The 17,149-nt window shown below is 49.6% G+C and overlaps 1 protein-coding gene across 1 annotated transcript in view; it reads left to right on the top strand.

The window, feature by feature from the left end:
• The first annotated feature begins 11,717 nt into the window (after window positions 1-11,717).
• LOC139756139 (uncharacterized) overlaps window positions 11,718-17,149 on the top strand; it is a 43,214-nt gene continuing 37,782 nt past the window's right edge. The window contains exons 1-2 of the mRNA XM_071675250.1: window positions 11,718-12,236; window positions 15,446-15,660. Of these exons, the coding sequence (XP_071531351.1) occupies window positions 15,545-15,660 (116 nt within the window). The 5' untranslated portion in view covers window positions 11,718-12,236; window positions 15,446-15,544. The remainder of the gene's footprint in view (window positions 12,237-15,445; window positions 15,661-17,149) is intronic.

Raw genomic sequence — 17,149 nt, 5'->3', positions numbered from 1 at the left:
CACGACGGTGAAGCAGATGGCCTCCTCCCCATCCATCCACTACGACAGGAGGAGACACGACGGTGAAGCAGATGGCTCCTCCCCATCCACCCACAACGACAGGAGGAGACACGACAGTGTGGCAGATTGCCTCCTCCCCTTCCCAGCACACCACCCGGGAACATACCTAATAAAGTAACACAGTTCATCACGCACTGTGTATACACTGCCGTGGATGTTCTGTAGGGAAGTGTGATTGGAAAAAAAAATATACATTGTGCCCTGATGGGAGCTCAACTCCAAAAAGTGAAAAGAGGTGAACTACGCGTTACATATTAAGAGTTCCTTCTGAATACGATTATTTTCTGGTTAATTACGATCATTATAACGTTTGTCTGGTCGTAATATTACGTCGGGGGATTACGTCACTAAGTTAGGGTAGGTTTGGTTACAGTAAGTTGGTTGGGTCGTTAAAGTCAGAATAGCCTAAGCTACGTTAGGCTACGTGGGGTAGCTTTGGTTAGGTAAGGTTACGTTAGATTAAAGCTAGTAGTGTTAAGTCAGGTTGTTTGGTTACGTAAGGTTTAGGTTAGGTCAAGCTAGTAAAGTCAGGTTGTTTGGACTAGCCGTAAGAAAGTAAAAATGAAGTATAAAAGAAATATGCAAAATAGGCTACTTCCCCCAATCGCAAAATTGGCGGGGAGGGAGGGGGTGAAATTGGGGGGGTTGGGTTGAGGGAGGGTTGGTTGGGTGTGAGGGGGGGGAAATGCTAATGACTGGTAGAAAGTTAACATTCTTATTTGTGTAACTTTCCCATTCTTACCAATCGGCGGGGGTTCGAATACCGTGCGTTTTCCGTGAACAGAGAACAAACGATAATGGAAGAAAGCATTCCCATCACACAACAGGCGGGGGAATATATATACATATATATATATATATATATATATATATATATATATATATATATATATATATATATATATATATATATTGGAAAGGATCACAATTTTGCGCGTGATCAAGATATTCCTATGAGTCCACGTAGGAATATATATATATATATATATATATATATATATATATATATATATATATATATATATATATATTTATACTATACGCCATTTCCCGCGATAGCGAGGTAGCGTTAAGAACAGAGGACTGGGCCTTTGAGGGAATATCCTCACCTGGCCCTCTTCTCTGTTCCCTTCTTTTGGAAAATTAAAAAAAAAATATATATATATATATATATATATATATATATATATATATATATATATATATATATACTTCCCACGTATTCCTTGCGTGTCGTAGAAGGCGACTAAAAGGGGAGGGAGCGGGGGGCTGGAAATCCTCCCCTCTCATTTTTTTTTGATTTTCCAAAAGAAGGAACAGAGAACGAGGCCAGGTGAGGATATTCCCTCAGAGGCCCAGTCCTCTGTTCTTAACGCTACCTTGCTAACGCGGGAAACGGCGAATAGTATGAAAGATATATATATATATATATAAAGCTTCGTTTAAACATGGGCACAAAATGATACATTTTCTATATATAATCGAGCCAACAGGTGACGGGTTTTTACGCTTTCTTGATAACGCAGCCAACGAGAGCCGGGGAGCACAAGTGGGCGATTCAGATGTAACGAAGAGGTGGTGGAAAGTAGAGTAGACACCTTTCCTAACAAAGCCACTGGGAAAGTGGAAAGTTGTCGCACTTTCCTAACCCAGCCGCTAGTAAAGTAGAAAGTTGACGTACTTTCCTAACCCAGCCACTAGTAAAGTAGAAAGTTGACGTACTTTCCTAACCCAGCCACTAGTAAAGTAGAAAGTTGACGTACTTTCCTAACCCAGCCACTAGGGAAGTGGAAAGTTGACGTACTTTCCTAACCCAGCCACTAGGGAAGTGGAAAGTTGTCGCACTTTCCTAACCCAGCCACTAGGGAAAAGGGAAGATAATTTCCAATCGTCAGCGTTACATAATGGAAAGGATATTCCTTTTCCTAACCTCTTCATCTGGTAGAACGTAATTAAGCGTCCTTCTCGTAACATTACAATCAGAGACATTGCGACTCAGCGCCCAAGTCTCTTCAACCCAGCAACAAGGTATGGGGAGGAGGAGGGGAGGGGGGGGTGTATGGAAAGTAGACAGGAGGAGGAAGAAGCCTTTAAGCCTTTGGCAATCACAGCCCCCCCCCCCCCCAAAGGGTCATCACATGGGAGGCGCAGCACAGTGGTGGCAAGCACCACCACCCTAGAGGGGTCAAGCCAACGAAGGAGAATGAGGGAAAGGTCAGAGCGAGCGAGGCATCTCCTCCGCGCGCCTCTCCCCCCTCCCTCTCATCCCTCTCCCTCATCCACGCTGAATAATGTCGGACCTGCAAAGCTCCTTTTCCAACCCAGCGGACAAATTACCTGTAGTTAGTGGAGGTCGTTTCAGACGTTAAGGGAGACTGATGCGAAGCCATTCCCCGATGGATGGCTGGGCGTTCGAACGTTCACGTGACGCTCGTATAGTTACACCCCGTCTCTCTCTCTCTCTCTCTCTCTCTCTCTCTCTCTCTCTCTCTCTCTCTCTCTCTCTCTCTCCAACACCACGACCACGACGACCCATGGTAAACGCGACAACACGCACAGCCAAGCCCCTTGGGGGGGATAAGATGGCATAGCTCCTAGCCTAAGGCCCCCAGACGGGCAAGGAAGGGTCGGGTTTGGCAAGGGACATGTAGATGCGAGGAATACGCTTAGGTAGGGGTAGCCTGGCTAGCTTAAATCATTTTTCCGAAGTGTCTGCACCTCACGACAAAGAACGCACCATGGCGAACTGCCACAACGTAAGGGAGAAGTCGCGCCTTCTTACAGCACCGTCTGACGCCCATCAAGACACACACCACCAACACCACCACAACAACAACAACAAAGTAATATCTTTGGTCTCTTTAACAACCTAGTAACCACAAGGTTGAAAGTGGCAGTTAATGGCGATGATGGGTAGTTATGGTAGTGGCAGTTAATGGCGATGATGGGTAGTTATGGTAGTGGCAGTTAATGGCGATGACGGGTAGTCATGGTAGTGGCAGTTAATGGCGATGACGGGTAGTCATGGTAGTGGCAGTTAATGGCGATGATGGGTAGTTATGGTAGTGGCAGTTAATGGCGATGATGGGTAGTTATGGTAGTGGCAGTTAATGGCGATGATGGGTAGTTATGGTAGTGGCAGTTAATGGCGATGATGGGTAGTTATGGTAGTGGCAGTTAATGGCGATGATGGGTAGTTATGGTAGTGGCAGTTAATGGCGATGATGGGTAGTTATGGTAGTGGCAGTTAATGGCGATGATGGGTAGTTATGGTAGTGGCAGTTAATGGCGATGATGGGTAGTTATGGTAGTGGCAGTTAATGGCGATGATGGGTAGTTATGGTAGTGGCAGTTAATGGCGATGACGGGTAGTCATGGTAGTGGCAGTTAATGGCGATGATGGGTAGTTATGGTAGTGGCAGTTAATGGCGATGATGGGTAGTTATGGTAGTGGCAGTTAATGGCGATGATGGGTAGTTATGGTAGTGGCAGTTAATGGCGATGATGGGTAGTTATGGTAGTGGCAGTTAATGGCGATGATGGGTAGTTATGGTAGTGGCAGTTAATGGCGATGACGGGTAGTCATGGTAGTGGCAGTTAATGGCGATGACGGGTAGTCATGGTAGTGGCAGTTAATGGCGATGATGGGTAGTTATGGTAGTGGCAGTTAATGGCGATGATGGGTAGTTATGGTAGTGGCAGTTAATGGCGATGACGGGTAGTCATGGTAGTGGCAGTTAATGGCGATGATGGGTAGTTATGGTAGTGGCAGTTAATGGCGATGATGGGTAGTTATGGTAGTGGCAGTTAATGGCGATGATGGGTAGTTATGGTAGTGGCAGTTAATGGCGATGACGGGTAGTCATGGTAGTGGCAGTTAATGGCGATGACGGGTAGTCATGGTAGTGGCAGTTAATGGCGATGATGGGTAGTTATGGTAGTGGCAGTTAATGGCGATGACGGGTAGTCATGGTAGTGGCAGTTAATGGCGATGACGGGTAGTCATGGTAGTGGCAGTTAATGGCGATGACGGGTAGTCATGGTAGTGGCAGTTAATGGCGATGACGGGTAGTCATGGTAGTGGCAGTTAATGGCGATGACGGGTAGTCATGGTAGTGGCAGTTAATGGCGATGACGGGTAGTCATGGTAGTGGCAGTTAATGGCGATGACGGGTAGTCATGGTAGTGGCAGTTAATGGCGATGATGGGTAGTTATGGTAGTGGCAGTTAATGGCGATGATGGGTAGTTATGGTAGTGGCAGTTAATGGCGATGACGGGTAGTCATGGTAGTGGCAGTTAATGGCGATGATGGGTAGTTATGGTAGTGGCAGTTAATGGCGATGACGGGTAGTCATGGTAGTGGCAGTTAATGGCGATGATGGGTAGTTATGGTAGTGGCAGTTAATGGCGATGACGGGTAGTCATGGTAGTGGCAGTTAATGGCGATGACGGGTAGTCATGGTAGTGGCAGTTAATGGCGATGACGGGTAGTCATGGTAGTGGCAGTTAATGGCGATGACGGGTAGTCATGGTAGTGGCAGTTAATGGCGATGATGGGTAGTTATGGTAGTGGCAGTTAATGGCGATGATGGGTAGTTATGGTAGTGGCAGTTAATGGCGATGATGGGTAGTTATGGTAGTGGCAGTTAATGGCGATGACGGGTAGTCATGGTAGTGGCAGTTAATGGCGATGATGGGTAGTTATGGTAGTGGCAGTTAATGGCGATGACGGGTAGTCATGGTAGTGGCAGTTAATGGCGATGACGGGTAGTCATGGTAGTGGCAGTTAATGGCGATGACGGGTAGTCATGGTAGTGGCAGTTAATGGCGATGACGGGTAGTCATGGTAGTGGCAGTTAATGGCGATGATGGGTAGTTATGGTAGTGGCAGTTAATGGCGATGACGGGTAGTCATGGTAGTGGCAGTTAATGGCGATGACGGGTAGTCATGGTAGTGGCAGTTAATGGCGATGACGGGTAGTCATGGTAGTGGCAGTTAATGGCGATGACGGGTAGTCATGGTAGTGGCAGTTAATGGCGATGATGGGTAGTTATGGTAGTGGCAGTTAATGGCGATGATGGGTAGTTATGGTAGTGGCAGTTAATGGCGATGACGGGTAGTCATGGTAGTGGCAGTTAATGGCGATGATGGGTAGTTATGGTAGTGGCAGTTAATGGCGATGACGGGTAGTCATGGTAGTGGCAGTTAATGGCGATGATGGGTAGTTATGGTAGTGGCAGTTAATGGCGATGATGGGTAGTTATGGTAGTGGCAGTTAATGGCGATGACGGGTAGTCATGGTAGTGGCAGTTAATGGCGATGACGGGTAGTCATGGTAGTGGCAGTTAATGGCGATGATGGGTAGTTATGGTAGTGGCAGTTAATGGCGATGACGGGTAGTCATGGTAGTGGCAGTTAATGGCGATGACGGGTAGTCATGGTAGTGGCAGTTAATGGCGATGACGGGTAGTCATGGTAGTGGCAGTTAATGGCGATGACGGGTAGTCATGGTAGTGGCAGTTAATGGCGATGATGGGTAGTTATGGTAGTGGCAGTTAATGGCGATGACGGGTAGTCATGGTAGTGGCAGTTAATGGCGATGACGGGTAGTCATGGTAGTGGCAGTTAATGGCGATGACGGGTAGTCATGGTAGTGGCAGTTAATGGCGATGACGGGTAGTCATGGTAGTGGCAGTTAATGGCGATGATGGGTAGTTATGGTAGTGGCAGTTAATGGCGATGATGGGTAGTTATGGTAGTGGCAGTTAATGGCGATGACGGGTAGTCATGGTAGTGGCAGTTAATGGCGATGATGGGTAGTTATGGTAGTGGCAGTTAATGGCGATGATGGGTAGTTATGGTAGTGGCAGTTAATGGCGATGATGGGTAGTTATGGTAGTGGCAGTTAATGGCGATGACGGGTAGTCATGGTAGTGGCAGTTAATGGCGATGACGGGTAGTCATGGTAGTGGCAGTTAATGGCGATGACGGGTAGTCATGGTAGTGGCAGTTAATGGCGATGACGGGTAGTCATGGTAGTGGCAGTTAATGGCGATGACGGGTAGTCATGGTAGTGGCAGTTAATGGCGATGACGGGTAGTCATGGTAGTGGCAGTTAATGGCGATGATGGGTAGTTATGGTAGTGGCAGTTAATGGCGATGACGGGTAGTCATGGTAGTGGCAGTTAATGGCGATGATGGGTAGTTATGGTAGTGGCAGTTAATGGCGATGACGGGTAGTCATGGTAGTGGCAGTTAATGGCGATGACGGGTAGTCATGGTAGTGGCAGTTAATGGCGATGATGGGTAGTTATGGTAGTGGCAGTTAATGGCGATGATGGGTAGTTATGGTAGTGGCAGTTAATGGCGATGACGGGTAGTCATGGTAGTGGCAGTTAATGGCGATGATGGGTAGTTATGGTAGTGGCAGTTAATGGCGATGATGGGTAGTTATGGTAGTGGCAGTTAATGGCGATGATGGGTAGTTATGGTAGTGGCAGTTAATGGCGATGACAGGTAGTCATGGTAGTGGCAGTTAATGGCGATGATGGGTAGTTATGGTAGTGGCAGTTAATGGCGATGACGGGTAGTCATGGTAGTGGCAGTTAATGGCGATGACGGGTAGTCATGGTAGTGGCAGTTAATGGCGATGACGGGTAGTCATGGTAGTGGCAGTTAATGGCGATGACGGGTAATCTGGCTGTGGCAGTTAATGGCCATGACAGGTAGTCATGGTAGTGGCAGTTAATGGCGATGATGGGTAGTTATGGTAGTGGCAGTTAATGGCGATGATGGGTAGTTATGGTAGTGGCAGTTAATGGTCGAGTACGGTGGCAGTGTTTGGGGCACCACTTGTCGGTGATGGGGAGGTTGCATGGTGAGGTGGAAGGTACCTGTTTGCCGCCGTGATGTAGGAAGGAGGGTATAGAGGGATGAAAGATGAAGGTTGCTGGGAGGAATTTTGGGTAACGATTGTATATGGTAAGGTACGGTTAGGGGCTTGGATGGCAGGATAGATGTTAGTGTGGTCTAGAGCGAAGGGTGGCGCCAGGATACGTCTAGCAACGACCATCAGGGATCGAACTCCAACCTTTGAGCACGACGGTACGACCCTCGAACACGACGGTACGACCCTCGAACACGACGGTACGACCCTCGAGCACGACGGTACGACCCTCGAACACGACGGTACGTGACCCTTGAGCACGACGGTACGACCCTTGAGCACGACGGTACGACCCTCGAACACGACGGTACGACCCTCGAACACGACGGTACGACCCTCGAACACGACGGTACGACCCTCGAACACGACGGTACGTGACCCTTGAGCACGACGGTACGTGACCCTCGAACACGACGGTACGACCCTCGAACACGACGGTACGACCCTCGAACACGACGGTACGACCCTCGAACACGACGGTACGACCCTCGAACACGACGGTACGACCCTCGAACACGACGGTACGACCCTCGAACACGACGGTACGACCCTCGAACACGACGGTACGACCCTCGAACACGACGGTACGACCCTCGAACACGACGGTACGACCCTCGAACACGACGGTACGACCCTCGAACACGACGGTACGACCCTCGAACACGACGGTACGACCCTCGAACACGACGGTACGACCCTCGAACACGACGGTACGACCCTCGAACACGACGGTACGACCCTCGAACACGACGGTACGACCCTCGAACACGACGGTACGACCCTCGAACACGACGGTACGACCCTCGAACACGACGGTACGACCCTCGAACACGACGGTACGACCCTCGAACACGACGGTACGACCCTCGAACACGACGGTACGACCCTCGAACACGACGGTACGACCCTCGAACACGACGGTACGACCCTCGAACACGACGGTACGACCCTCGAACACGACGGTACGACCCTCGAACACGACGGTACGACCCTCGAACACGACGGTACGACCCTCGAACACGACGGTACGACCCTCGAACACGACGGTACGACCCTCGAACACGACGGTACGACCCTCGAACACGACGGTACGACCCTCGAACACGACGGTACGACCCTCGAACACGACGGTACGACCCTCGAACACGACGGTACGACCCTCGAACACGACGGTACGACCCTCGAACACGACGGTACGACCCTCGAACACGACGGTACGACCCTCGAACACGACGGTACGACCCTCGAACACGACGGTACGACCCTCGAACACGACGGTACGACCCTCGAACACGACGGTACGACCCTCGAACACGACGGTACGACCCTCGAACACGACGGTACGACCCTCGAACACGACGGTACGACCCTCGAACACGACGGTACGACCCTCGAACACGACGGTACGACCCTCGAACACGACGGTACGACCCTCGAACACGACGGTACGACCCTCGAACACGACGGTACGACCCTCGAACACGACGGTACGACCCTCGAACACGACGGTACGACCCTCGAACACGACGGTACGACCCTCGAACACGACGGTACGACCCTCGAACACGACGGTACGACCCTCGAACACGACGGTACGACCCTCGAACACGACGGTACGACCCTCGAACACGACGGTACGACCCTCGAACACGACGGTACGACCCTCGAACACGACGGTACGACCCTCGAACACGACGGTACGACCCTCGAACACGACGGTACGACCCTCGAACACGACGGTACGACCCTCGAACACGACGGTACGACCCTCGAACACGACGGTACGACCCTCGAACACGACGGTACGACCCTCGAACACGACGGTACGACCCTCGAACACGACGGTACGACCCTCGAACACGACGGTACGACCCTCGAACACGACGGTACGACCCTCGAACACGACGGTACGACCCTCGAACACGACGGTACGACCCTCGAACACGACGGTACGACCCTCGAACACGACGGTACGACCCTCGAACACGACGGTACGACCCTCGAACACGACGGTACGACCCTCGAACACGACGGTACGACCCTCGAACACGACGGTACGACCCTCGAACACGACGGTACGACCCTCGAACACGACGGTACGACCCTCGAACACGACGGTACGACCCTCGAACACGACGGTACGACCCTCGAACACGACGGTACGACCCTCGAACACGACGGTACGACCCTCGAACACGACGGTACGACCCTCGAACACGACGGTACGACCCTCGAACACGACGGTACGACCCTCGAACACGACGGTACGACCCTCGAACACGACGGTACGACCCTCGAACACGACGGTACGACCCTCGAACACGACGGTACGACCCTCGAACACGACGGTACGACCCTCGAACACGACGGTACGACCCTCGAACACGACGGTACGACCCTCGAACACGACGGTACGACCCTCGAACACGACGGTACGACCCTCGAACACGACGGTACGACCCTCGAACACGACGGTACGACCCTCGAACACGACGGTACGACCCTCGAACACGACGGTACGACCCTCGAACACGACGGTACGACCCTCGAACACGACGGTACGACCCTCGAACACGACGGTACGACCCTCGAACACGACGGTACGACCCTCGAACACGACGGTACGACCCTCGAACACGACGGTACGTGACCCTTGAGCACGACGGTACGTGACCCTTGAGCACGACGGTACGACCCTCGAACACGACGGTACGACCCTCGAACACGACGGTACGACCCTCGAACACGACGGTACGACCCTCGAACACGACGGTACGACCCTCGAACACGACGGTACGACCCTCGAACACGACGGTACGACCCTCGAACACGACGGTACGTGACCCTTGAGCACGACGGTACGTGACCCTTGAGCACGACGGTACGTGACCCTTGAGCACGACGGTACGTGACCCTTGAGCACGACGGTACGACCCTCGAACACGACGGTACGACCCTCGAACACGACGGTAGGACCCTCGAACACGACGGTACGACCCTCGAACACGACGGTACGACCCTCGAACACGACGGTACGACCCTCGAACACGACGGTACGACCCTCGAACACGACGGTACGACCCTCGAACACGACGGTACGACCCTCGAACACGACGGTACGACCCTCGAACACGACGGTACGACCCTCGAACACGACGGTACGACCCTCGAACACGACGGTACGACCCTCGAACACGACGGTACGACCCTCGAACACGACGGTACGACCCTCGAACACGACGGTACGACCCTCGAACACGACGGTACGACCCTCGAACACGACGGTACGACCCTCGAACACGACGGTACGACCCTCGAACACGACGGTACGACCCTCGAACACGACGGTACGACCCTCGAACACGACGGTACGTGACCCTTGAGCACGACGGTACGACCCTCGAACACGACGGTACGACCCTCGAACACGACGGTACGTGACCCCTGAGCACGACGGTACGACACTCGGGTATGACGGCCGAGCCTCCGGTCGTACCGTCGTGCTAAAAAGGGTCACGTACCGTCGTGCTCAACAGACTGGCGAAGCTTGATGAACCCAATCACAGACCACTAAATGATCGAGAACTACCCAGTCACCCCGACCAACACTACAACCCCATTGGCGGCGGGCAGCTAACCCCTCCACACCACCACCATCATCACCCAACCCCCCCTCACCAAGGCCAGGGGTACGACTCCTTCCACCATCACACATGAACACTCCCTCCCTTCCTCCCTCATTCCCTCCTCGTCTACCATACCCACACACCGGTAGTGATAGTGGTGTGGAAGTGGAGTGGAAGTGGAGTGGAAGTGGAGTGGAAGTGGAGTGGAAGTGGAGTGGAAGTGGTGTGGTGTGGTGTGGAAGGGGAGTGGTGTGGAGTGGGTGGTGTGGTGTGGATTTTGGAAGTGGAGTGGTAGTGGAGTGGTGTGGAGTGGTGTGGTGTGGAGTGGAGTGGTGTGGAAGTGGAGTGGTGTGGAGTGGTGTGGTGTGGAAGTGGTGTGGTGTGGTAGTGGTGTGTGTGTGGTGTGGAAGTGAGTGGAAGTGGAGTGGTGTGGAGTGGTGTGGTGTGGAAGTGGAGTGGTGTGGAGTGGTGTGGTGTGGTGTGGTGTGGTGTGGTGTGGTGTGGTGTGGAGTGGAGTGGAGTGGTGTGGTGTGGTGTGGAGTGGTGTCGTGTCGTGTGGTGCGGTTTGGGTGTGGTGTGGTGTGGTGTGGTGTGAAGTGGTGTGGTGTGGTGTGGTGTGGAGTGGTGTGGTGTGGTGTGGTGTGGAAGTGGAGTGGAAGTGGAGTGGTGTGGAGTGGTGTGGTGTGGAAGTGGAGTGGTGTGGAGTGGTGTGGTGTGGTGTGGTGTGGTGTGGAGTGGAGTGGAGTGGAGTGGAGTGGTGTGGTGTGGTGTGGAGTGGTGTCGTGTCGTGTCGTGTGCGGTGTGGGTGTGGTGTGGTGTGGTGTGGTGTGCAGTGGTGTGGTGTGGTGTGGTGTGGAGTGGTGTCGTGTCGTGTGGCGCGGTGTGGGTGTGGAGTGGAGTGGAGTGGAGTGGATTGGTGTGGTGTGGTGTGGGGTGGGAGTGGTGTTGTGTGGTACAGGGAGTTGCGACAAGGCAGAATGCACGAGATGGGGGTCGGGAGGAGTGGTACGTGTGTGTGTGTGTGTGTGTGTGTGAGACATGGATGCGGAGTATGGCGGAGTCGGGTGTGGAGGGGTGGGGGAGTAGAGTAGTGTTATCGGGTGAATGTTAGTGGAGAGGTGGTGGTGGAAGAGAGCAGAGGTGGAGCGGGTGGAGCCACACACAGGTGGACCACCGGGTCAACAACTGAATGGTTATCATAAGTCCGTTAACACCTGACGACTTTTCATTTAAATAATAACTGTATGGTCTATATCATCAAATATCCTTCACATATAATGTTCTATGTATAACATAGTCCCCATCCAGATCATACACACACACATACACACACACACACACACACACACACACACACACACACAAGCGCCATCTACAATGACACAGCCCACACACACCCCCTAAACCCACCCGGGTACGAGGGCACGTACCCACACACGCACGCGCCCCCCTCCGTCCGTCGCCCAACACGTGTTAAGCTAGCCCCATCTGTCTCTCCCTGGTGGTGGTGGTGCGGCAGAGTTCGAGAGGACCCACTACCCAGACGTCTTCGCCAGGGAACGGCTAGCCGAAAAGATAGGCCTGCCCGAAGCCCGGATACAGGTAGGGGCGAGACGCAGATCTCACTGTTGGTGTTACTGGTGTTCTTGAGGGGAGGGGAGGGGAGGGGAGGGCCTCCTCCTCCTTCTCCTCCTCCTCCTCCTCCTCCTCCCTCCCCTCTCCTCCCCTTCCCTAGAGGCAAGTCTTTGATCAAAGGTCACTAAGAACCCCCCTATTCTAGTGATGATTTGCCCCCAGGGGGCCAGGTCCATGAAGGCCACTGGGTCCCCCCCCCCCCCACTCAGAAACAAAAAAATAGTCCCTGGGGGGCAGATCTAACAAAGCCACTGGGTTTGTTTGGTCACAACAACCAATTGGATACGCGTTCCACAAACCCCAACTTCCTTTCCACCCCCCATTTTCTATACCAACTTACCTGCATTGCAATGTCTCACTTTATCAAAGTAATACACACTGGACTTAACAAACGTCATGGCATTACTTAACATCAAAAAAAGACACGCGTAAAATATATTCTCCGGCATTTACCAACACGGAATCAAAATGCCCTTCTTTCCTGACTTGCTAATGTAACTTATGATAGCAACACCCTCTACCATCTGTAGCGCTGTCGCTTACCACACGGACGGTACGCGCACCACACTGACGGTACGCGTACCACACGAACGGCACGTGCACCACACGGACGGTAACGCGTACCTAACGGACGGTAACGCGTACCACACGGACGGTACGCGTACCACACGAACGGCACGTGCACCACACGGACGGTACGCGCACCACACGGACGGTACGCGTACCACACGAACGGCACGTGCACCACACGGACGGTAACGCGTACCTAACGGACGGTAACGCGTACCACACGGACGGTACGCGTACCACATCGGTCGTGAACCAATGATCTAGGAGTTAGTGTGAACCATAGAGAACGGTGGAATGGGGAGTAATTAGGAGAAAGCAGACAGTGGGGGTGAGGGTCAGAAGAGAGAGAGAGATGAGATTATCAGGGAACCCACACGCCATCTTCTGGTGTTAATAGCCCAACCAAGAAAACGCAGTTACTGAAGCAAGGATGAAGTCAATATATATATATATATATATATATATATATATATATATATATGAATAAATGAACGAATAAAAGAGAGTAAGATAAGGTGACGGAGCATTTACAACAAAGATGTTCAAAAGGCGTTGAAATGGCTACCAATCAGTAATTCATATATGGGCACAAGACAAGCCATTGAAATTGGAGAAGGTAAGCGAAGCAACAGAAGAGGTGCAGATAATCAGGCACGAAAATACATGTCGCTAAGCATAGGATGAAGTGTACGTATGCAAATTAATCAATGCCCACTGGAATACAAGGAGGAAATATGTTTCTTACGTAGCCAGGATTAATGATAATAATGATAATAATAATATCATAATTTGATGATAATAATGATAATAATAATAATAATAATAATAATAATAATAATAATAATAACAATAATAATACATGATAATATAACAATAATGATAATAATAATAATGATAATAATGATGATGATATTAAAGACGGATAGAGGGCGGACGTTAGCCGTTGGGGCCATTTCTTCGTTTGTTCCTGGCGCTACCATGCTAACGCGGATAACGGCAAACATTATATATATATATATATATATATATATATATATATATATATATATATATATATATATATATATATATATATTACTTAGTCAATAAGGAAATTTTAATATTAATACATTTAGAACAGTAAATGATGCTATCTTGTCATCTTCACTCAAAGATTCGCCAATATCTAGCCCATTTGGGGCCTTGTCCCTATTATACCCCGGTTGGATGGTTGGGTTTCTAGCGCTTTTAAAAGTCCTAACGATTCCCAGGATCACTATGGCCATCATCGTCAAGTTACAACCACAAACTGATACGTATCTTGCAAGATAATAGAAATATCTTAAGTACCTTTAACAAATGGTCAAGATAACAATAGAAATATCAGGAGTACTTTTTAACAAGTGTTCAAGATAACAATAGAAATATCATGAGTACCTTTTAACAATTGTTCAAGATGACAATAAAAATATCAGGAGTACTTTTTAACAAGTGTTCAAGATAACAATAGAAACATTTTGAGTACCTTTGACAAACGTTCACGATAATTCTAAGATTATACCCGTTCGCCCTAAATAAATTCGTCCTTGCATTCACCCCAGCGTAACCAACAAATGCTCAGAAACATTAAGAGCAAAATGAAGTTTAGGTCAGATTTGGTATTCACAGGGTAAAAAAGGCGCTTTTAAAACGATTACAAATATCATACTTGTGTGTTTGAATATTTTTTTCCAATATCCAAACATCACTGATGAATACACCGATGTCCTGTTGTGTGAGAGAGAAAAAAATGTCAGATGAGAATAAAAATCTTGGTAGTAAAGTCAACGGAAATAAAAATCTAACAGAAAATGGAATCTTAAGGTCCAAACACGTCATCCAGCAAATTCCATTACTGCTAACCTCACACTTGATAGCCTAATCACCATCGTTCAAATGTTAAGTAACTTTTTTCGCGAATAAGATTTTCCTACGAAGGGTTACCTTATCTGATTCGAATTCTTATCATTTAGGAATAAAACTAAGGTAATTTTACCAGCTGTCTATCAACCATTTTCTATACCATTACAAGGTAGACGCCAGTATTTTTAGTTGTATCTTTCTATGTTATATTATCCCAGTCTTTCGTCTGTTCCCCATTTATTTTATTCCCATATGTGTCAGTCTATTTTTGGATGATGTCTGTATATGTAGAACGAATTTAATGTCATACTTGTCTGTTTTGTTTATTTTTTTTTGTTTTTGTTTTACTGATGTTTGTGTTCGTCTGTCTGTTCGTGTCAGTGAATGATGTATATCAGAAGTGTGTATCTGTGTTTCATTGTATGATTAATAATAATAATAATAATAATAATAATAATAATAATAATAATAATAATAATAGTTTACTGACATAGTCAAAAAAGCTGGAAAAATAATATATACATATATACTTAGAAAATAACATACACAATAGAGATAGCGTGGGTTTATAACCAGTTGAGTGGGGAGTGCTATTCATGGGTCATGGGTTACTCATGGGTGTTGTGTGTGTGTGTGTGTGTGTGTGTGTGTGTGTGTGTGTGTGTGTTGTGGGGGCCGGCCTGACGCTGCGTCAACGGCATTTCTTCACCCAACTGTCGGTGCAGGTCTGGTTCAGCAACCGGCGGGCCAAGTGGCGGCGGGAGGAGAAGCTGCGGAACCAGCGCCGCAGCGTGGACCACGTGGGCGTGGGCGTGGGCGTGGGCATGGCCAACACCGCGGCAGCGGCCGCCGCCGACTTCAAGCTCCCGCTCCAATCCGGCTTCAACTCCATGTACCCGTCCATACCGCAACCCATCGGTACAATGGCCGACAGCTACAGGTGAGGTTCCTAAAGGCGTTGTTTTTTTTTTTAATCCCCCCTCGCTCTCTTCCCCCCTCGAACAGGACGTCCGGTAACACGCCCTGAGTTACGACTCCAACCAAGGAGCACCACGAGTACGACCCCCCGCCACAGGTAAAAGTTATCTATCTGGCTTGGCTACTGACGAAGCTGACGGGGTCAAAGACCAGGGCTGGCGTACCCATGGGTATGTACCCGAGTGTTCAAAGGGTTCATAATATTACCTGAAGGGGAGGGAGGGGACTCAATTAGGATTGACTGATGCGGGACATACCTTACTCCCATACGAGATATAGAAATGGTACTAAATATACAAAACCAATTCGCACACCACAAATTCACACACTATATCGCAATATACAAACAAAACAAAAAAGTCTTCCACTTATTGTAATATAAAAATACAAGTTCTCTCACTAAACGTAATATATATACACTTCGCACACTAGATGTAATATACAGTACAAAGTCGCACATCAAACGTAATATACGATATAAATTCATCTACTAAGCGTAATATACAGAACCAATTCGCACACTAAACGTAATGTACAAAACCAATTCGTCCTTAGACTAAACGAACTTCTCTATAGTGTTTGTGAATAAAGTGGATCCAGGTTGTAGGAAAACAACCCAACTCATTAACCATTTGCCTTCACCAGTGATTGCTGAAAAGGTTGCTAGTTCAGTCACTGATAGGCAATATTTGGTCTAACATATGAGCTCTACTCTTTGGTAGAGGTACGAAACAGATATAGTTCCTTGCCGTGGAAGGCGCGGCGGACACCCACCGACCATACAGATTAACGTCTTCCTCCCAGTGTGTTCACTTACGATACGCATACTCTCTCTCTCTTACACGGCGGTGCTACCGGACTCCGCCGCCTGCTCGGGTTTACGTCACGCGGTGGGCGAGGCTTTTTCACTGGGACTTCAGTCCCGTGACAGAGCTTATCACTGCAAAGGGAGTCTACACTTCCCTGCTACTGGAGGTATTGCAGGTCTGAGTGGAGGGGCCTTTAGAAAGGTCCTTGGTAACACCAGGATTAGAGAGAGAGAGAGAGAGAGAGAGAGAGAGAGAGAGAGAGAGAGAGAGAGAGAGAGAGAAACATTTCTTTTTAATATATTTCATTGGACAACCCACAAGCCATTCTTTTTATTACGATTTGCTATGAGGCCAGCCCAGAAGATCTCCGTTTCTCTCTCCCATCATGAGGGCGTCTTCAGGAATTAAGTCGTTGGCTGCAAAACGACGTAAGCAGGTCCCATGCGAGAGAAGCGGCCGTACAAGTAGCAGTTGTGAAGCACTCGACTGCGTGTTGCAAGGCCTCGCGCCACAATCCGCTGATCATTATATTTCTTTTTTCTTTCTTAAATTGAAGGCTCCAGTCACGAACATAAGAAGTCCATATCAAGGTCGGGCCTTAATTGAGATACAGAGAGGATCATGTGAGGGAAGAAGAGGACG

Source organism: Panulirus ornatus, chromosome 20 (assembly GCF_036320965.1).
Source record: "Panulirus ornatus isolate Po-2019 chromosome 20, ASM3632096v1, whole genome shotgun sequence".
Taxonomy (NCBI): Eukaryota; Metazoa; Arthropoda; class Malacostraca; order Decapoda; family Palinuridae; genus Panulirus; species Panulirus ornatus.
The sequence above is the reverse complement of the archived record's forward strand: the minus strand, read 5'-3'. Positions and strand labels throughout refer to the sequence as shown.